Source organism: Athene noctua, chromosome 4 (genome assembly GCF_965140245.1).
Source record: "Athene noctua chromosome 4, bAthNoc1.hap1.1, whole genome shotgun sequence".
Taxonomy (NCBI): domain Eukaryota; kingdom Metazoa; phylum Chordata; class Aves; order Strigiformes; family Strigidae; genus Athene; species Athene noctua.
The window spans coordinates 50030623-50046540 of NC_134040.1; the positions used below are offsets into that span (position 1 = coordinate 50030623).

Below are 15918 nucleotides of genomic sequence, written 5' to 3' on the forward strand. Positions count from 1 at the left end.
GGGCAAACCTGACCCCAAGGTAATGGTGTCAGAAGGGGAGAGGGGGAACCGATTCCACTGCAAGGCAGATCCCCAGTAAGAAAGGGGTCCGTGGCAGCCAGGGACTCTGCAGGGGTGCTGTAATCACCACGGCCCAGCCGTGCAGATTTCTCTCCCGAGTCTACGTACCCCGAGTTCTGCCGGGGGTTGACGAGTCTCCATCGTGCCTCGGGTTCCAGGAGCTGCTCCCTGCTCGGGTTCTGGCTGTGCCCCCTTACCCCTCCCTCGGGCTCCGCCCTGCAGCCCCGTGCTTTCCCTGAAGCTTTCTGAAGCAACGCTGCTGTTTATGTTTCTCCAACACCACACAACACTGCACGCTGCGCGTTTATTGCCCTACTAAATCGCTGCAATACCTCCGTTCTCCGACCTGTTCCTGAGGATATTTTTCCCCACGATATTTTCTTAAATCCCTATTAAACCATAAACAGGACATTTTCTTCTGATACAGGGAGGAGAAGAAAGTCTCTTAATTTAACTGTCCCCACTGGGTGGAAACTCGCGGCTGGGTGTCCCTCCGTAGTTGTGTCCCGTACTCCCCCCCCGCGCGTGGTGGTACAGCCCGGGGCGGTCGTCGGTTGCGTCACGACGTGACGCTCTCCCGGCGGCGGGAGGCCGCGCCACCCGGAAGCCTTTAGTAGCAGCGGCCGGAAGCGGCGTCGGTTAGTTTCTGGTCGGACCCGCTGGGTCCGCACGCTCCTCCCGCGGCCCTGCCAACGAGCAGCTCATGGCCTTCAATTTCGGGGCGACGGCGGGAGCCGGTGCCGCCAACCCGACCGGTGAGCGCGGAGGGTCACGGAGCCGGGCGGAGGGAGGGAGGGAGGGAGGGAGGGAAAGGAGCTTTTTTCTCTCCCCGCCACGCGCCCGGCGGGTAGTCGAGCCCCAACGGTGTCGAGGCGCGCGTTCCCCCCGCCAATGAGAAGCGCGGCCCCTCCGCGGCGGCGGGGTGCGCGTGCCCCCCCACCAATGAGAAGCGCGGCCCCTCCGCGGCGGCGAGCCGCCCGCTCCGCGCTAGTCCCTGTTGAGGCCGGAGCGCGGCGGGGACGGCCGTGCGGAGCTGTCCTCGGCCGGGCTTTGGCAGGGCCGGGTGTGGCCGTCTTCTCTCGCCTCTTCTCGGCGGAACCGGTGAGATGCGAGACGACTCCGGTGTTTTATCCCGCCCGCCTTCGGTCAAACGCAGTCCCCACCGTACCGACAGGGTTTTGTTCGTTTTTTAACTTCCTCCTGTGCAGTGGTGGCGGGTCCGTATTGGGAGGCGTCCAAGGCTTACTCCTGCTAAAAGAAGTGTGCGTTGCTCTTAGGGTGCTTGTGATCTGGTGGTGCCTGGCTAAAGCTGCCAGGTCACTAGGGTCATCACTTTTGATTGCAGTAGTGTTCCTGTTTGGACGAAACACTCTTGGAAGTGATTTTTTGAGCAGTGTAAAAGACAGTGCTTAACTTGTAATGGAATAAAGACTTTTCCCCTCTTACTGTTTGGCAACTGTCAGTTGACTGACAGTCTTGGTGAAATGTAAGCCAGAACTTTCCTCACTCTCACTTAGTAAAATAAATCTTTGTTGGTTCTTAGAGCAGACACTGAATAAGTCCTTTGGACAGGGTTCATCTTCACTGCAATTAGCCTCGGCTATACTGTATGAGCTTTAGCTCTGGCTGATTTAGATACAGACTTTCTGGCCCTATCTTAAAAGTAAAACATAATCTTGTACTGCTTGTACAACCGTTATAAGGCTCATTGTGCTTGCAGACTGATATTAGAGGGAATTCTGGGATCGCAGCCCAGGACCTCCCACTGTCTGTCTAGTATGAACCTGTTTTCAGCTACTCCTGTGGAGGGAATTGGGGAGCTCCCGCGTTAGCATTTTTCTTAGTGCTGAAAACCTGGATGCATGAGGTAAGTCGCCAGAAAGCGCTGGAGTGGACAGATCTTGTGACTATAAGTTGAATAAGTCTGCTCTGGTGTATTTGAGGCCCACGTGGTGCCTCAGCTGCTAGTGTTGTATTTTGCGATTATTCTATCGCTGCTCATATGTGGGTATGGTATTAGCACAAAGTTAGTTTATTCTTGCCTTCCGGATAGCTCATGAAATAATTATGCTACTATGAGTTACAGTAGCACAGATGCAGCTATATCGAGCAATCTTAGGTGGTTTAAAAATTACTCTTAACAGGAATGTTGAATCACATGGATATTTTCATGTATAGCTTTGAAATAAGATGGGAAGAATGTTAGCTGCTTAATATGCAGTATTGTTGAAGAATAACATGTTTACAGCAGTGATGCAGGGAGAGTAGGTTAAAGAGAAAGTTTTCAACTGCCCTCCTTGTGTTTAATAAATAATGTTTAATGCCAGTTAATATCTTACTCTTGTTTTTATCTATGCCTGTCTTGTCTGTGGTGATGGAAAAATATTTCAGCTTTTCTTTCCTGAACCTACCTTTTACTTAGAACTAATGTTACCTTGCTCTTTTTCTGCTTCCCACTTGTCAGGATTTGGTGGGCTTGAAACTACAAACTCCACTGCCAGTGGGTTTAATTTTGGGGGTTTCGGATTAACTGCTAATCCTGCAGTGAATTTTAATATTGGGAATTTCGGTGTTTCTACTACCTCAACTCCACCATTCAATTTTGGTAACAGTCTGGCAAGTGCAGGTAGTTAATGCATAAATACTTGTCCTGTAATAAATGTTAATAGCAGGGGTCCAAGAATTACATCCCTAACAGAGAATTTGTGTTTACTACTAATCTTCATATCCGGTGAAGACTGGCAATAAAAGCTCTGAAAGTAGAATGGGTTTGAGAGCCGTAGGCTTGCAGGGTTTTTTGCCTATTAAATTCTAAAGAAACAGCTGTTGAAGAAAAATAACCAATTACCAAATACTCAAGTCTCTGAAATGGAAATGAATTGTGGTAACCTACGAGTCCGACCCAGTCTAAAATTGAGCCTCAATTACCTAGCAAAATGGTAATGTTGATTCTGCATTCAGATCCAGGCAATCATGAACAATTGCAGAGCTGGTCCCCAGTGCCACGTTTCTTGACATGAGATTCTTGGACTACTGCAGTCATGTTTTCCATCTTCCCCTGTGTTTCCTCATTGGCCTGCCATTGGCTGTCATGAATGCACTACACCTCAATGGTTTCTGCAGAGAAACAAATTTTATACGATCAGCACAAAATGAACAGCCCTTGCTGTGACTTCTTTTTCCTAAATGCCATTCTGCACCCTGAAATAGCACGCATCCTGGGCTCCCCTTAAGAGATGCTTCTGCATGATGAGTGCACTGGGTATTGATTAAGAAAACTGTTCATGGCCCCATGTAGATCCATCAGCTCTGAGCTATCAGCTGATCTGATTTCAAGTTAAATCTTTTCCATTTCATATAAAAATGCTAAACTGTGTGGATTTCTAATGCTTTTAGTCGTGTAGAATTAGCCTGTGGGGTCTCGTTGCCGCTGCTCGTATAGGAATTATGTTCATTCCACAGTGTCGTTGCTCCCTGTGTTAGTGTACTCTTACCTGTGTTGTGCACTCAAGGGATCTGGTTTTGTTTTTATTTGGTATGAATGCTATTGGACTGTATTTCTTTAGCTGAATTTGAACTACTCCAAAAGAGAATTTGGATACTTAATTTTGTTTAGCAGTTTGCACTCTTAGATCCTTTTTCAAGAAAGGATAACTAAATTGCTGTGAGTACAAAACTACATAAAAATTGTATCATCTGATGGTACTCCCACAAGGGCTTCTCACTCACGGGTAGGACTGAAACTCGAATGTTACAGGGAACAGCTTCTTTTATCCACTCGCATTAAAAAGTTTGCTGAATCAAAATAAAATGCGATTGCATGTCAACTTTAAGCTTTTATTTTGTGTGTATACAAGAGGACGGTAAGTGTAGTAGGTCTAAACAGACTTCTTTTTTTCTGTTGACGCATGAGTTAGCAGTGGCAGCATCTTTTGACAAATCCTTCGTAGCAGACTGTCTTTCTTCATTTGAATGCATGTAAAAATAGCTTGAAATGGAGAGAACTGTGTTTTTCAGAGCTAGTCAGAAGTTCACAGCCTGCACCTTGGGCCAGTGGTAGCAAAGAGATGGTGTGGCAGCATCCAGCGCTCATGTGCTGGGAGGCTGTCAGGGCTGGTAGCGCCTGCCTCAGCACAGCTGCCATGTGTCAGGGCGTCTCTTCTAAGAGGGCAAAGGGGGGGAGGTGGGTTTCTTGGGCCTTCCTCGGCACAGTGGAGTTCAGGCCCTTACTCAAGTCTTCCCCCCTGCCCTGCTAGCCAGTGACAGGTTTTCCTGAAAATCCACGGAAGGCTGATTGCTTTTCCATCCATCTTCCTCTGATAATTGTTGAACCTCAAGATGAGATTTAGTAGGGAGGATGATAGGGAAACTAGGTTTAAAACACCCCCCCACACCCCCCCAGACTCCAAACTTTGTAGAACTACCTGTGTGTAGAAAGAAATTGTACTGCAATTGTGTGCACCCTAGCCTCAGGCTTTACTTGATTTGTTTCTGGTTTTGCCCTATAGAGGTTAGGAATGTTTAAAAACCTCACAGATCATTTATTAAACACTTAGTAACAAATAACTTGACTGGAAGTTTTCCTGAGAGTGAAGCTAAGAAATAGTATTATTAGTTGTGCCTGTCACTAAGGAAAGCAGATTCTGCTGGTAGAGGAACAAGATGTTAGTTAACTGCTGCTTTTTATTTGCATTCTTGACACACCATAGATGTGTTGGCTTTTTGGTTCATGTTTTCTCCCCCATTTCCTCAGACAGTGAATTCGATGCCCATGATCAATGTGAACTACATGCTTGTAACATAATACATCCATCTGTCAGCATCTGTTCTCGTAACACCCCTTGAAGCGTGCAGTTTCTTGTCATGCACAGCTGCTGCTCACAACGTGCTGTCTGCCTTACTTGTGAACTTTGTTTGTTAGGTGCGTTTGGAGGATTTGGGACAACTACCACCACTGCGGGACCAGCGTTTAGTTTTTCTGCTCCCACCAATACAGGCACCAGCGGTAAGACAGTACGAGTCTGAAAGTATTTGCTTTAGAACGAACCATAGCACATCAGCCCTTCACAATAATGTTTTGGATTGCACAGGTACTGTTCTCCTCTTTTTCTCAATAATTATTTTCTTATTTCCCCAGGACTCTTTGGTGCTACCCAGAACAAAGGCTTTGGATTTGGTACTAGTTTTGGCACAGGAACAGGAACTGGCTTGGGTAGTGGGTTGGGAACTGGGCTAGGCTTTGGAGGCTTCGGTACCCAGCAGCAACAGAGCAGTAAGTACGGCCTTCTCTTGGTTTACCCCTTCCTTAGCAATGAAAGCATAGGACTGCAACAGGTGCACGAGTATTGGGTCAGAAGGATATCATAAAAGGAGGCTGTTACACTTATCTCCTCATGGATGGAGACTTCTAAAAAATTTAGCTTTTGAAATGCCTACATTTGCAGCCCTTGCCATGTTCTTGAAGTGGAGCTCAAGCAAGGTTCTGAACTTCATCCCTGAGTTCCCTTTGGTTTGGCAGTGGTAGAAAGAGTAGTTACAGAGTTGATGTTGCCAGTCAGGGCATCACTAGAAAGGGGAGGAAAACCCTTGAATTGGGTTTGAATTTAGTTTAAATGTGAGTTGGATAATGACCAGCTGCAGGCCCTTGAGTCCATTGAATTTGTAACAACAAATCTGCCCTTCAGATTTAGGCATTGAAAGTGCCAGATGATGTCACGGATGAATATAGACATCTCATTTAAAGAAAAAAAATCTTTTCTTCTAATTCACATTCAGGAACTTCTGTTGCTGATGAGGATTGAGTGTAAAAAGACACTTTAAAAAAAAATTACCCAATACTGATTTATTTATTCTGCGCATTTATTTTACTTCTCAGAATGTGAAAAGACATGGTACCAATGATAGACAGATGGTCTGTGTTAGCAAGCAAGTCTGTCTTGGTTGGTAAAGGAGTTAATTTGTTTTTCTTCATCCAACACAGCATTAGGAAGCGGCTTGTTCAGCCAGCCTGCTCAGACACCTGCCCAGTCGAACCAGCTCATCAATACAGCCAGTGCCCTCTCAGCTCCGACACTCTTAGGAGATGAGAGAGATGCTATTTTGGCAAAATGGAACCAGCTTCAGGCCTTCTGGGGAACAGGCAAAGGTTATTTCAACAATAACATCGCCCCAGTGGAGTTCACACAGGAAAACCCCTTTTGCAGGTTTAAGGTATGGAATTGTTCAGCTGCCCACAAACAGCTCTGAAGCAGTTATTCTCCTTGCTGAGTGTCTTGAGTGTCTCATGAGTGTTAAATTAGTTTTTTGTTACTGTTAAGAGTATTCTGAAACAGTATTTTTCCAGGTAAATTACACAGTTCTGATGCATGCTAATTAAAAGGTTTAAAAATCTATATAGATGCTGGAAATCTGGGTGTTGTTGAGGTACTAGATAGTGAGTGCAGATGTGGGTCATGAAACAATATTTTCATATGAAAGCATTCAGATTAGTGTGTGTGTGGTTGGAGCAGATCTCTGAAAATTAATTTTAATGTGTATTTGCTTAGGGTACAATATTAGAGAAACTGTTTTAAATAACCTTTGCATCTGAAAGAAACTGTAACGTCTGGAATAAGAACTTCAGGGTCTCTCTTCCTTGCTTTGCCAACGTTAGAAAAACCCTCTGTGAACCTGGCCCATATGTACCATTTTAAGTACAACAGCCTTCAGCTTTCTTCTTCTTTTATCCTAGCCAGTGCTAAAGCTGACTCCATTCCTTGTATTATACCATCAGCAGTTCCAGATCTTGCTTCTCATGTCAACAAAGGATATGTATTCATCATCCGCAAATCTCGCACTTGCTGACTTTATTGCTAAGCTTTGGACTTGAAAGTGGATTTGGGTCAGGCATGGTCATACCCTCCTTTCCCAGGCTGATTCTTTGAAGTGCAAACTTTCTAACCTAAATGTAGGTTAATAGCTAATTAAGACTAGTTTTGATTATGCACATTGTGACACTTTTATAAAATCTTTGCAGCAACTCAGTGCCCGCATAACAAATATTTGGCATCTATTGCATTACATTCTGAGGTGGTACCTATTTGTTGATAATGCATCTGAAGGCTTTCTTGTAAATTGTTGCCTGAAACAGCTTTAGAGTTTTCTGGGCTTTGAAAAATTGCAGAGTGTAAGATATGTGATGCAAAATCAGTTATATTAGAGTTTCCTTTCAAGTTACAGTGCCACATGCTAGGTTTTCTTTTGTCCCTGTGACTGGAGTATTACCAACGCCATTATGAATTCACGTACCTTCAGCAAAATACTGAAAAGCTGGATGCATGCTGGCAATGGTGGATACCTAAGAAAAATAGTGAAGTTAATAACACAGGTATCACAGTAAAGCGTCATAAACTAGTTTGGTTTATTGCCTCTGTAAGCATCGGCATCTGGTAAGAATAACGCATTACCTGAAGAGTTTCAAAAGTGTTCAAGGAATCCACTTGTACACAGTTCCAGCTCTAGAACAAATGAGAAGCATGCAGCTCTTAACCAAGAAAAGTGTGCTTCTAAGGTATGTGATACATTTGAAGGACCAAAACAAGGTAAAAAATCTGTTACAGTTTGAAAATAGTTAATTACATAAAGAAATTGTGAAAGATTTATTGATTGATTTATTTAAAACAGAAATAACAGAGGAGACGTCTATTTGTGGTCTTAGTAGTACTTTGCACGTAATGAGATTTAGTCTTCCATGTACTGGCAAGCCTTTCCCCACAGTGTGAGCTTCTTTCACAACTGTCAAAGGCATGTTCTTAAAACCCAATTCTTCCTTAGCTGTCACTGTTGTGCTTCATGACAGGACAGCCCAGCTGAAGAGGGATGATTCTGCGAGACTCACCGTCGCAGGGGATTTCCCTCTGCTGACAAAGACCAGGCTCTTGGGCACATCCCCAACTCATTTCACAATTCAGCTGAACTTGAAGAAGGGGAAAGGCGCAAGTCACCCAACCACATTCATTCAGTGTCAGGGCCTTAAAAAGCACCCACTGTCCAACATGTCACCAGTGATAAATGGGTGCAACAGTTCATAGGCAAAATGACATGAAAACTACCCGCTCTGCTTTTGCTTTTAACGAGTTAACAGTTTAGGTCTTTCTTACAAGTCATGTGGAGTTTACACTGGAGCTGAAAGGGGGTTTTATTGAAATGGGGAAAGCACACTGTTACTTAGCGCAGATGGCAGCAAGTGTTCTTATATTAGATTACAACATTGAACTAAACATCTAACCCTACTACAGTTTTATCACAGCAAGGATAAAGATAACATTAAACTTTGTAAGCAGTTTTACAAAAAAAACCCATGACACTTGCTAACACAAGGAAAACAGGTTGTCCCAGATTCTTTTGTGAGAACCTTACTGGATGTATGTCTTGTCTAGTAGAAATATTCCATGTCCGTGTTTTGACTTGTACTGCCAGGCAAACTGTCTGGATCTACAGTAGGAAAATGCTAAGAAATCCATGGAGATTGATGATTGGCTTCTCTTTCAGTGAAGTTATGTCAGTAACTGGTTTTCAGTAGTAATTTTTCTGTATTGAAGTCTGGTCTTCTGGTACCTTTTGCAGCTTAGAAAAAGTGTAAATTTGTAAAATGTTTCTGATGGAGATCAGCTCTGAAGTAGCATAGATACCCTGCTGAGTTGGCATCTCCCAAGCCATAGGTTTTTAAGATGGGGAATGGATACTTAGGAACTTTTTGTAAAAATTTGAACTGTTTCAAAAGCTACTCTACTGGTGGCCTTGTGAGAGAACATTTTAAAGGGGGATTTATTTTATGTTTCTGCATCTCTGAATATGTTGTAACTTAAATTTTGAACCCGTTGCTCTAAAAATTGAGGGGTTTAACCCCTCCCCTTCATGCCATGTAGGTATGCTTTTGCTAAGTGATGTATCTGCAGTTTTTGTTTGTTCATTTGCAGGCTGTGGGTTACAGTTTAATGCCCAACAACAAAGATGAAGATGGCCTTGTGGTCTTGGTCTTTAATAGAAAAGAAATAGATATTCGAAGCCAGCAGCAGCAGCTTGTAGAATCACTACATAAAATTCTAGGAGGAAACCAGACCCTCACTGTCAACGTAGAAGGTGTTAAAACGATGCCAGATGACCAGTATGTGAACTTTATGTAGTTTTGCCTTTTTATCCGGTATTGCATGTTATAAAGGGTTGGTGCTTAGGGGAGAAGAATGTAATTTTGTAGGGTACTTACAGCTTTTCTCTTTCTGCCTTGCTGCATTAAACCCTGCATTTACTGGTTCTTTCTATCTCAGTTAGCTAAAGGAAGTTTGCAGTCAGCTGGGAGAAGCCGTAACTTAGATTTAGGGTTGTTCTTTACTGTGTTAGTTTCTATACGCTGCTGACCTTGTTCTGACAGTACGCATTTTGCCTTGCTCAGGACAGAAGTGATCATTTATGTTGTTGAGCGCTCGCCCAACGGCACTTCGAGGAGAGTTCCTGCAACGACCCTCTATGCCCACTTTGAACAAGCCAACATAAAATCATCCCTGCAGCAGCTGGGGGTCAGCCTCTCCATGGCCAGAACAGAGCTTTCCCCGGCACAAGTCAAACAGCTCCTGCAGAACCCTCCTGCTGGTATGGGGTCTGGGGCTCTGCTGGGGCACGGTTGGGCCTCTGCTGGGGCTTTTTTGGGTCTCTGGGAAAAATACAGGTGTCAGCCTGCTGGAAAACACCTTTTCAAACTACAGGAGTTTCTAAGGTGCCCTGACATACTGAAGTGGTGGTTTTAATTGCAGCTGGTTTTCCCACTGAAGTGCCATATAGTCTACCAAGACTGTTCTTAATTATCAGTAATACACCACACAACACCATGTTAAAGGATTTAGCCATCATAAATCACTTCAACTTGTCCAATTAAAAAGAAGTTACATATCAGAATAATCATGTCCTATATTTACTTCCTAGTTTTCAGAGGGGTCGCTTAGCCTGTATATTTGGCCACAGACAGTATGTATACAGCTTTGTTTTAGAGCTTTAGAGTTTAAGTGCTGTTCATGCCATTTCAGTGGCTAATTGTAGCTTATTCTCTATGTCTGTACAGTATCCCATGTAGTACTCGCAATGTACTCTCTGCAGTGGGTCCAGGGAAAGCGGCCTGTAGTTCCCAGCAGATAGCACGCAGCATGTTCAGTAAGACCAGTGTTTAAAAACACAGCAAAGGTTATGGTACCTGTATTGCAAAAGAATCAGAGGCAAACAGCAGTGTTTTCTAACTGCTACAGCGCTGGGGAGAAGTAATTGCTCTGTGCGCAAGCAGATTGGCTTTCTTTAATACTGGAGGTGTGTCATAGGGCCTCTGTAACGATGGGTGGGCACAGCTTGTTAGTTCTTGAGAAGGAAGCTAAGTTTGTAGGCTAATCAAGCAGCAAGATGTGATGTGCAAGAGACCCTACTGCTGAGCTCCAGAGAAGTGGTCACACCCTGAGAGATGAGTTTTGATATGAAGACAATAGGTTTTATGAGGAATGACCTGGAGTGATGTGCAGTGAAGAATGTTATGGTAGCTGACTGTTCTTGCCTCCTCTTTAAGCTGGCCTGAAATTGTTAAATTACCAGCATGTTGGGGGTTTTTTGGCATGTCTTTCTATGGCCAGAAAATCAACTGCTTCCCTGTCAGTGTTGTAGTGTGGTTTGTTTTTTTTTTTTTTCCCTTGCATGCCTCAGTATGTGCATTTAATACACTGATCTGATTTGCAATGAGGTTTGGAGAATGCAGTAGCTTGCATCGTGATGATATACACCTACAATTAGACTGCTTTTATTTTATGTAATTACCTGGTGAAGCAGTTCATGACAGAACAAGCAACTGTTCTGTCAACAGATAATATCCTTAGGCAAATCCTGTTAGGAACCATGGTAATTCCTACTGGGATTATTTTGCTAACTGGTTTGGTACTTTGATCACTTAATTACTGATTTTTTAATATTTGTTTTTAATACAAGAAGCAACTTGATGAGGATTGATGACCCAAGTGTAGCACACAGTGGAAACTGTAGGAATTTTTCCCCTTGAAGTATGGATTGTCCAGTTTGATCACCGATGTGTTGTTCCTTTCCCATGCTTTCCAACCAGTAGAAGTGCTTGACAGCCTTTTGGGTCGAATTTATGGCCACAGTCCAGGATCAAGACTTTTTAAGAAATACCCTTGTTTAATTAACCAGAATTTGTATAACAGTCATTCAGGTTAGCATAGTTTATAGTGTTTGTGTATTTCCTTACATTTTTCCTGCTGAACATCTGTAATGTGATATCTATCCCTACTAAAACTTGTTTGGTTGGTTTTTTTAAGGTGTTGATCCTATTATATGGGAACAAGCCAAAGTTGATAATCCTGATCCTGACAAGTAAGTCTCATAGTCTGTCCAAGTATTACAAAAAAACTTGGAAAGGGGAGAAATATACAATATTGTGTTGTACCCTTCAGGTAACTTGTAAGAAACTTAGTACAGAATAACTTTGTCAAGTGTTGATCTCATTTGAAGCAGTGAGGATTACTAGAAATGCCTGTTTAATTCCTTTACCCATTTAAGCACTTAAGGGTTATGAGGATAAAGAGTGAGCCTTACTGCATTAGTTTGAGTTGTATTGTCCTCCATTTTATGGACTAGTTTTTGTGACTTATTTGTTTGCGACCATTCCTTTTTTTTTTCTTCTCATTATTCCTGCAGCTGAAAGCGATGTACCCTTGTACACTCCAGTGGTTACACATAATTTAGGCTGATTTCTTTATGAAAAAGGAACAGGTGGTCAGGAATAGTGAGAACTCCAGGATTTAGCAAAACAAGATATATTTATGTATTACCTTAATTTAGGATAGGCCAAGATTATATGTAACTTTATATTAGATTATATTTGTAATTATTAATCCATACCCTATGTCTAATATAAAAATGTGTTGTAAGAATTAATTCTGTTCTTGTAGGCTTATTCCTGTGCCAATGGTGGGTTTCAAGGAACTGTTGAGAAGGTTAAAGGTCCAAGACCAGATGACCAAACAGCATCAAACTCGATTAGATGTAAGGTTTCTCACCATTATCATGACTGCTTGCTGTTGACAATAGATGTGCTATTAAATAAGCTTCCCCCTGTGTCTCCTGTGTGTTGAAAACTGAAACTGGAACCATGTGCATGGGGCTGTGACTCTTTATCACTGTTTCTTAATATATTCCTTAATTATATCTTTTGGCCAAAAACCGAGCAGTGCATTTTGGCTTTGTTTTTTTCAAGGTTCAGGCTTGCTGTGTTGTTATAGGCTAATTCAAACCAGCTGAATTAAGTTGCACTGGCATGGGCTCTAATTTGGGCACCCAGTTTTCTGATGCCTTCCCAGTTGCATATGAAAATAAATAGAAACCAGAAGAGTAGAGGTCTAGCAAAAAGCTTTCTGAAGGCATTTCTGGCAAGGACTCTTAAGTTGCTGGACTGAGTATTGTTCTGAACCTCCAGGTTTCAAATCAGGACTAATGTGTTCTGTTGCCAGAAACTTAAGAATTCCAACTGACTCCATCTCCTCTGCAGATAATATCAGAAGATATCAGTGAGCTGCAGAAAAACCAAACAACAACTATGGCAAAAATTGCACAGTACAAAAGGAAACTGATGGCGCTTTCTCACAGAACGTTACAGGTAACATGGATAGTCTTAAGTAACTAACTTGTTCTGACACAGAGTCTAGTGCCAGAAGGCAAACGGAGAGGGGGCAGGATGACCTGTGCAATCTTCTGCATGGTCAATGTTGAAAATAAAATTCTGACTTCATCTAAATGATACTGATTTAAGTAACAGGCAGAGCTGTCAGGGGAAGCTTCAGGTGTGCTGCATGTCTTACTACTTTGGGAACCTGCTCTCTGACTTACTCAGAAGCTGTGGGACTGTCCTGAGGTCTTGGAGCAACAGACTAAATGACAGAACAAATCTGATGTGAGACATGCTGGAGGAAGGGCAAAAAGAGATTTGGATGGGCTGGTAGGGAAAGAGATGGGCAAAGTGTTCTCTAATGAACCTCAAAGGCTTCTTTTGTAGGTGTTAATAAAGCAGGAGATCCAAAGGAAAAGTGGTTACGCCATTCAAGCAGACGAAGAGCAGCTTCGTGTACAACTAGATACAATTCAGTGTGAACTTAACGCACCTACTCAGTTCAAGGTGAGTAGTTAATAGAACTTTGCTAACAACTCTTTTTTTTCCTCACAAAGGAATGTAAGTTTTCCAAACTGTGCATATATATTTATTGTGGAAAGCTTTCAGAAGAGAAGTCCAGCAGTGTTACTAGGTTGTAGCATCATGCTCTTTGTTGTGTGTCTGATAGGTACTTAAGTGTTGTTGAGTTCTTGGAAGGATTGGAGTTGCTTGCCCTTTGCAGTGTCTTCCAAAAAAAAATTTTAAACTGGAATGAGTGGCAATGTTTCCTGCCCATGACTCAAGGAGTGATACATGCTGGAGCTCTGACATATGTGAAGGAGTTGTGTTTTGATTTAAGCCTGCTTCTCTCCCCAGGGCAGACTGAATGAGCTCATGTCCCAAATCAGGATGCAAAACCACTTTGGAGCAGTGCGAGCTGAAGAGCGCTACTACATAGATGCAGATCTCTTAAGGGAAATCAAGCAAGTAAGTATTATGGGGTAGAATCCTGAGAAACTCTTTGAACTTCGTAATTTAGGCCAGCTACGCACTACCTTGGGAGATGTATCTAGAATGTCATGGTTTTGCAATAGTTTCAGGAAGTCATAGTGCATCAGGGTACTGTACAAAACCACTCTATGCAGTTAGGCTATTAGTGCAGAAAATGCTGGTTTTCCTTCTTCCAGAGAATTTATACCAGGCTTTTCAGTGTGCCAAGGCTGCCAGCCATGGCACCTTTGAGAACTGTTACTTAAAATCTGTGAAGTTGAACTATGCTCATGCTGGTTTTTAAACTATCATCTGCAGCATCTGAAGCAGCAGCAGGAAGGCCTGAGTCACCTAATTAGCATTATAAAGGATGACTTGGAGGACATCAAACTTATAGAACATGGGCTGAATGAGAGCATTCCCATCAGAGGAGGAGTCTTCAGTTGACATGGTGGATGCTGCTGAGCTTACACAGAACACATTACTCGAATTCATGATTCACCTTCCAAGGCTAAAACTGTTGAGGTAAAATAAAACCTGTATCTTGGAGCAATGGTATTTTGGCTGTTATCTTTACAATTATTAAAGCCTCTTCTAAGCTTTTGAACTTGACCTTTGGAAGGTTTATATTTTATAAAGCTGTATATGCTTTAATAAAAGAAGGAAAACTGAATCTGTTCAGATACTGGTTTACTATAAAACTATATGTACTATTGTACATTGTTTTCTTTTTTTTTCTTTTTTTACAATGGCATTGTTCTAGAAATGCAATGCTGAGGGAATTGTTCCACTTGTGATTTGGTTTGTGGAAAGCTTAGCCTGCTTCCATGATATTGTCAAAACAATCAAGTAACATTATGTAAACAGGTAATTTAAACTATTACAGATATGTATGTTGCTGTAACTATGTCAGTCTCTGCAATACCTGTAGTTTACTGGGGCAAGCTCCAGGAAATCGGTGTTTCCAGTTTCTGTCCTTCTGTTGGACTGTGAGGATCTGAAGGTTATGTTTTTCGTCACTTTACATATGTGAATTATACAAAACTTTGCTGCCCCTTAAATAGCAACAGAATGTCCAGAATGTCTAGACGTTGTCTTCTGCCTTTTTTTTTTTTTTTTAATTGCCGGAGAGTAATAAATTCAGTCTGACTTTGTAATAACTTGTGCATGGTGTTGGCTCTTTCTCGGCTACATCAGCAAAGCAGTGAAACTACTACCAACTCCGGGCTCCTGCACTTTGCTCTCCTCCAGGCACTGCAGGTAACAGGCTGTCCAACCTGATGCCACAGAGCTGCTTGACAGCTTCAGCCCCCAAACTAAAATACAAGGTCACCTCCCTTAGATCCTACCTGGTACCAGTTCCTGCAGAGCAGGTGGCTACTACATGCAGGGGAGAGGCAGCTTTTGGTTTTTTTCCCTAAGTTGCCTTTTTTTTTTTTTCTCATTACAAAAGACACTGAAAATAACTGAATGAAAAATACATTATTCTCTGCAGTAGGAGTTTATACAGCAGAAAACTCAAACACAGGAGAGACAGAATCATTTTGTTAATTAGCTGAAAAAAAAAATCCATTCATTAAATTTGAAATATAAAAAAATAGAAATAATGCCTCAGTATGCTTGAGACTGTATTGTGTAGTTGAGAGAGTAGTTTTGCAAGGACAGTTCTATTACAGTTGAAAAAAGTATATGTAGAGCGCTAATGAAGCGGGAAAAGGATTAGTTTCTTTTTGGGAGCATGGTTCCACTAATAATATATCTCAAATGTGCAATACAGGCTCCAGCAGAGACTCTAAGAATTGGAATAAGGCTAGAATTCTCTTTTTCAAGGGCCATGGTAGCAGTCTAAGTGAAGTCTTCTACCACTCTGTCCCTGCTCAAGTGCCTGTGCTGTGTGTTTGAGATTTTTTTTTTAAGCTGCAGTTGTACCATGCTTTGAAAATATCTTGCACATGCAGCACAGGCACTCTAGCAGGGGACTACTTGATCTACTACCTGGGCCTTTGAAAAAGAACCAGTCTCAATAGATCTCTTAAAGCCCCCCGCTAGGACAGTTTCACATGTTTGAGATTGGATTTTTTGAAGTGTTGCTCCACTGCACATATCTAGTAGCATCAAACTTACCACAGCAAAGGAACAACAGAGGGGAAATAGGTATTAGCTCTGAAAGCACTGCTGCTAACCAAGTAGACAAACTA

At 42.4% G+C, this 15918-nt stretch overlaps 1 protein-coding gene across 2 annotated transcripts; it reads left to right on the forward strand.

Annotated features, from left to right (window-relative positions):
- Window positions 1-678: 678 nt before the first annotated feature.
- On the forward strand, window positions 679-15821 carry NUP54 (nucleoporin 54). 2 transcript variants are annotated; one of them, XM_074905303.1, is made up of 13 exons: window positions 679-815; window positions 2525-2686; window positions 4982-5065; window positions 5198-5332; window positions 6041-6270; window positions 9018-9205; window positions 9491-9687; window positions 11403-11457; window positions 12036-12129; window positions 12632-12739; window positions 13136-13255; window positions 13607-13717; window positions 14039-15821. In XM_074905303.1, the coding sequence occupies exons 1-13, from the start codon at window positions 764-766 to the stop codon at window positions 14165-14167; spliced, it is 1665 nt and encodes a 554-aa protein (XP_074761404.1). In that variant the 5' UTR covers window positions 679-763; the 3' UTR covers window positions 14168-15821. The 2 variants fall into 2 exon arrangements, with proteins under 2 accessions (XP_074761404.1, XP_074761405.1); XM_074905304.1 differs by lacking the exon at window positions 2525-2686.
- Window positions 15822-15918: the final 97 nt, after the last annotated feature.

Coding starts and splice junctions, on each gene's coding strand:
- NUP54 (XM_074905303.1), top strand. CDS start 764: ATGGCCTTCAATTTCGGGGCGACGGCGGGAGCCGGTGCCGCCAACCCG. Junction 12,130..12,631: donor AGCATCAAACTCGATTAGAT/GTAAGGTTTCTC, acceptor TCTCCTCTGCAG/ATAATATCAGAAGATATCAG. Junction 13,256..13,606: donor ACGCACCTACTCAGTTCAAG/GTGAGTAGTTAA, acceptor TTCTCTCCCCAG/GGCAGACTGAATGAGCTCAT.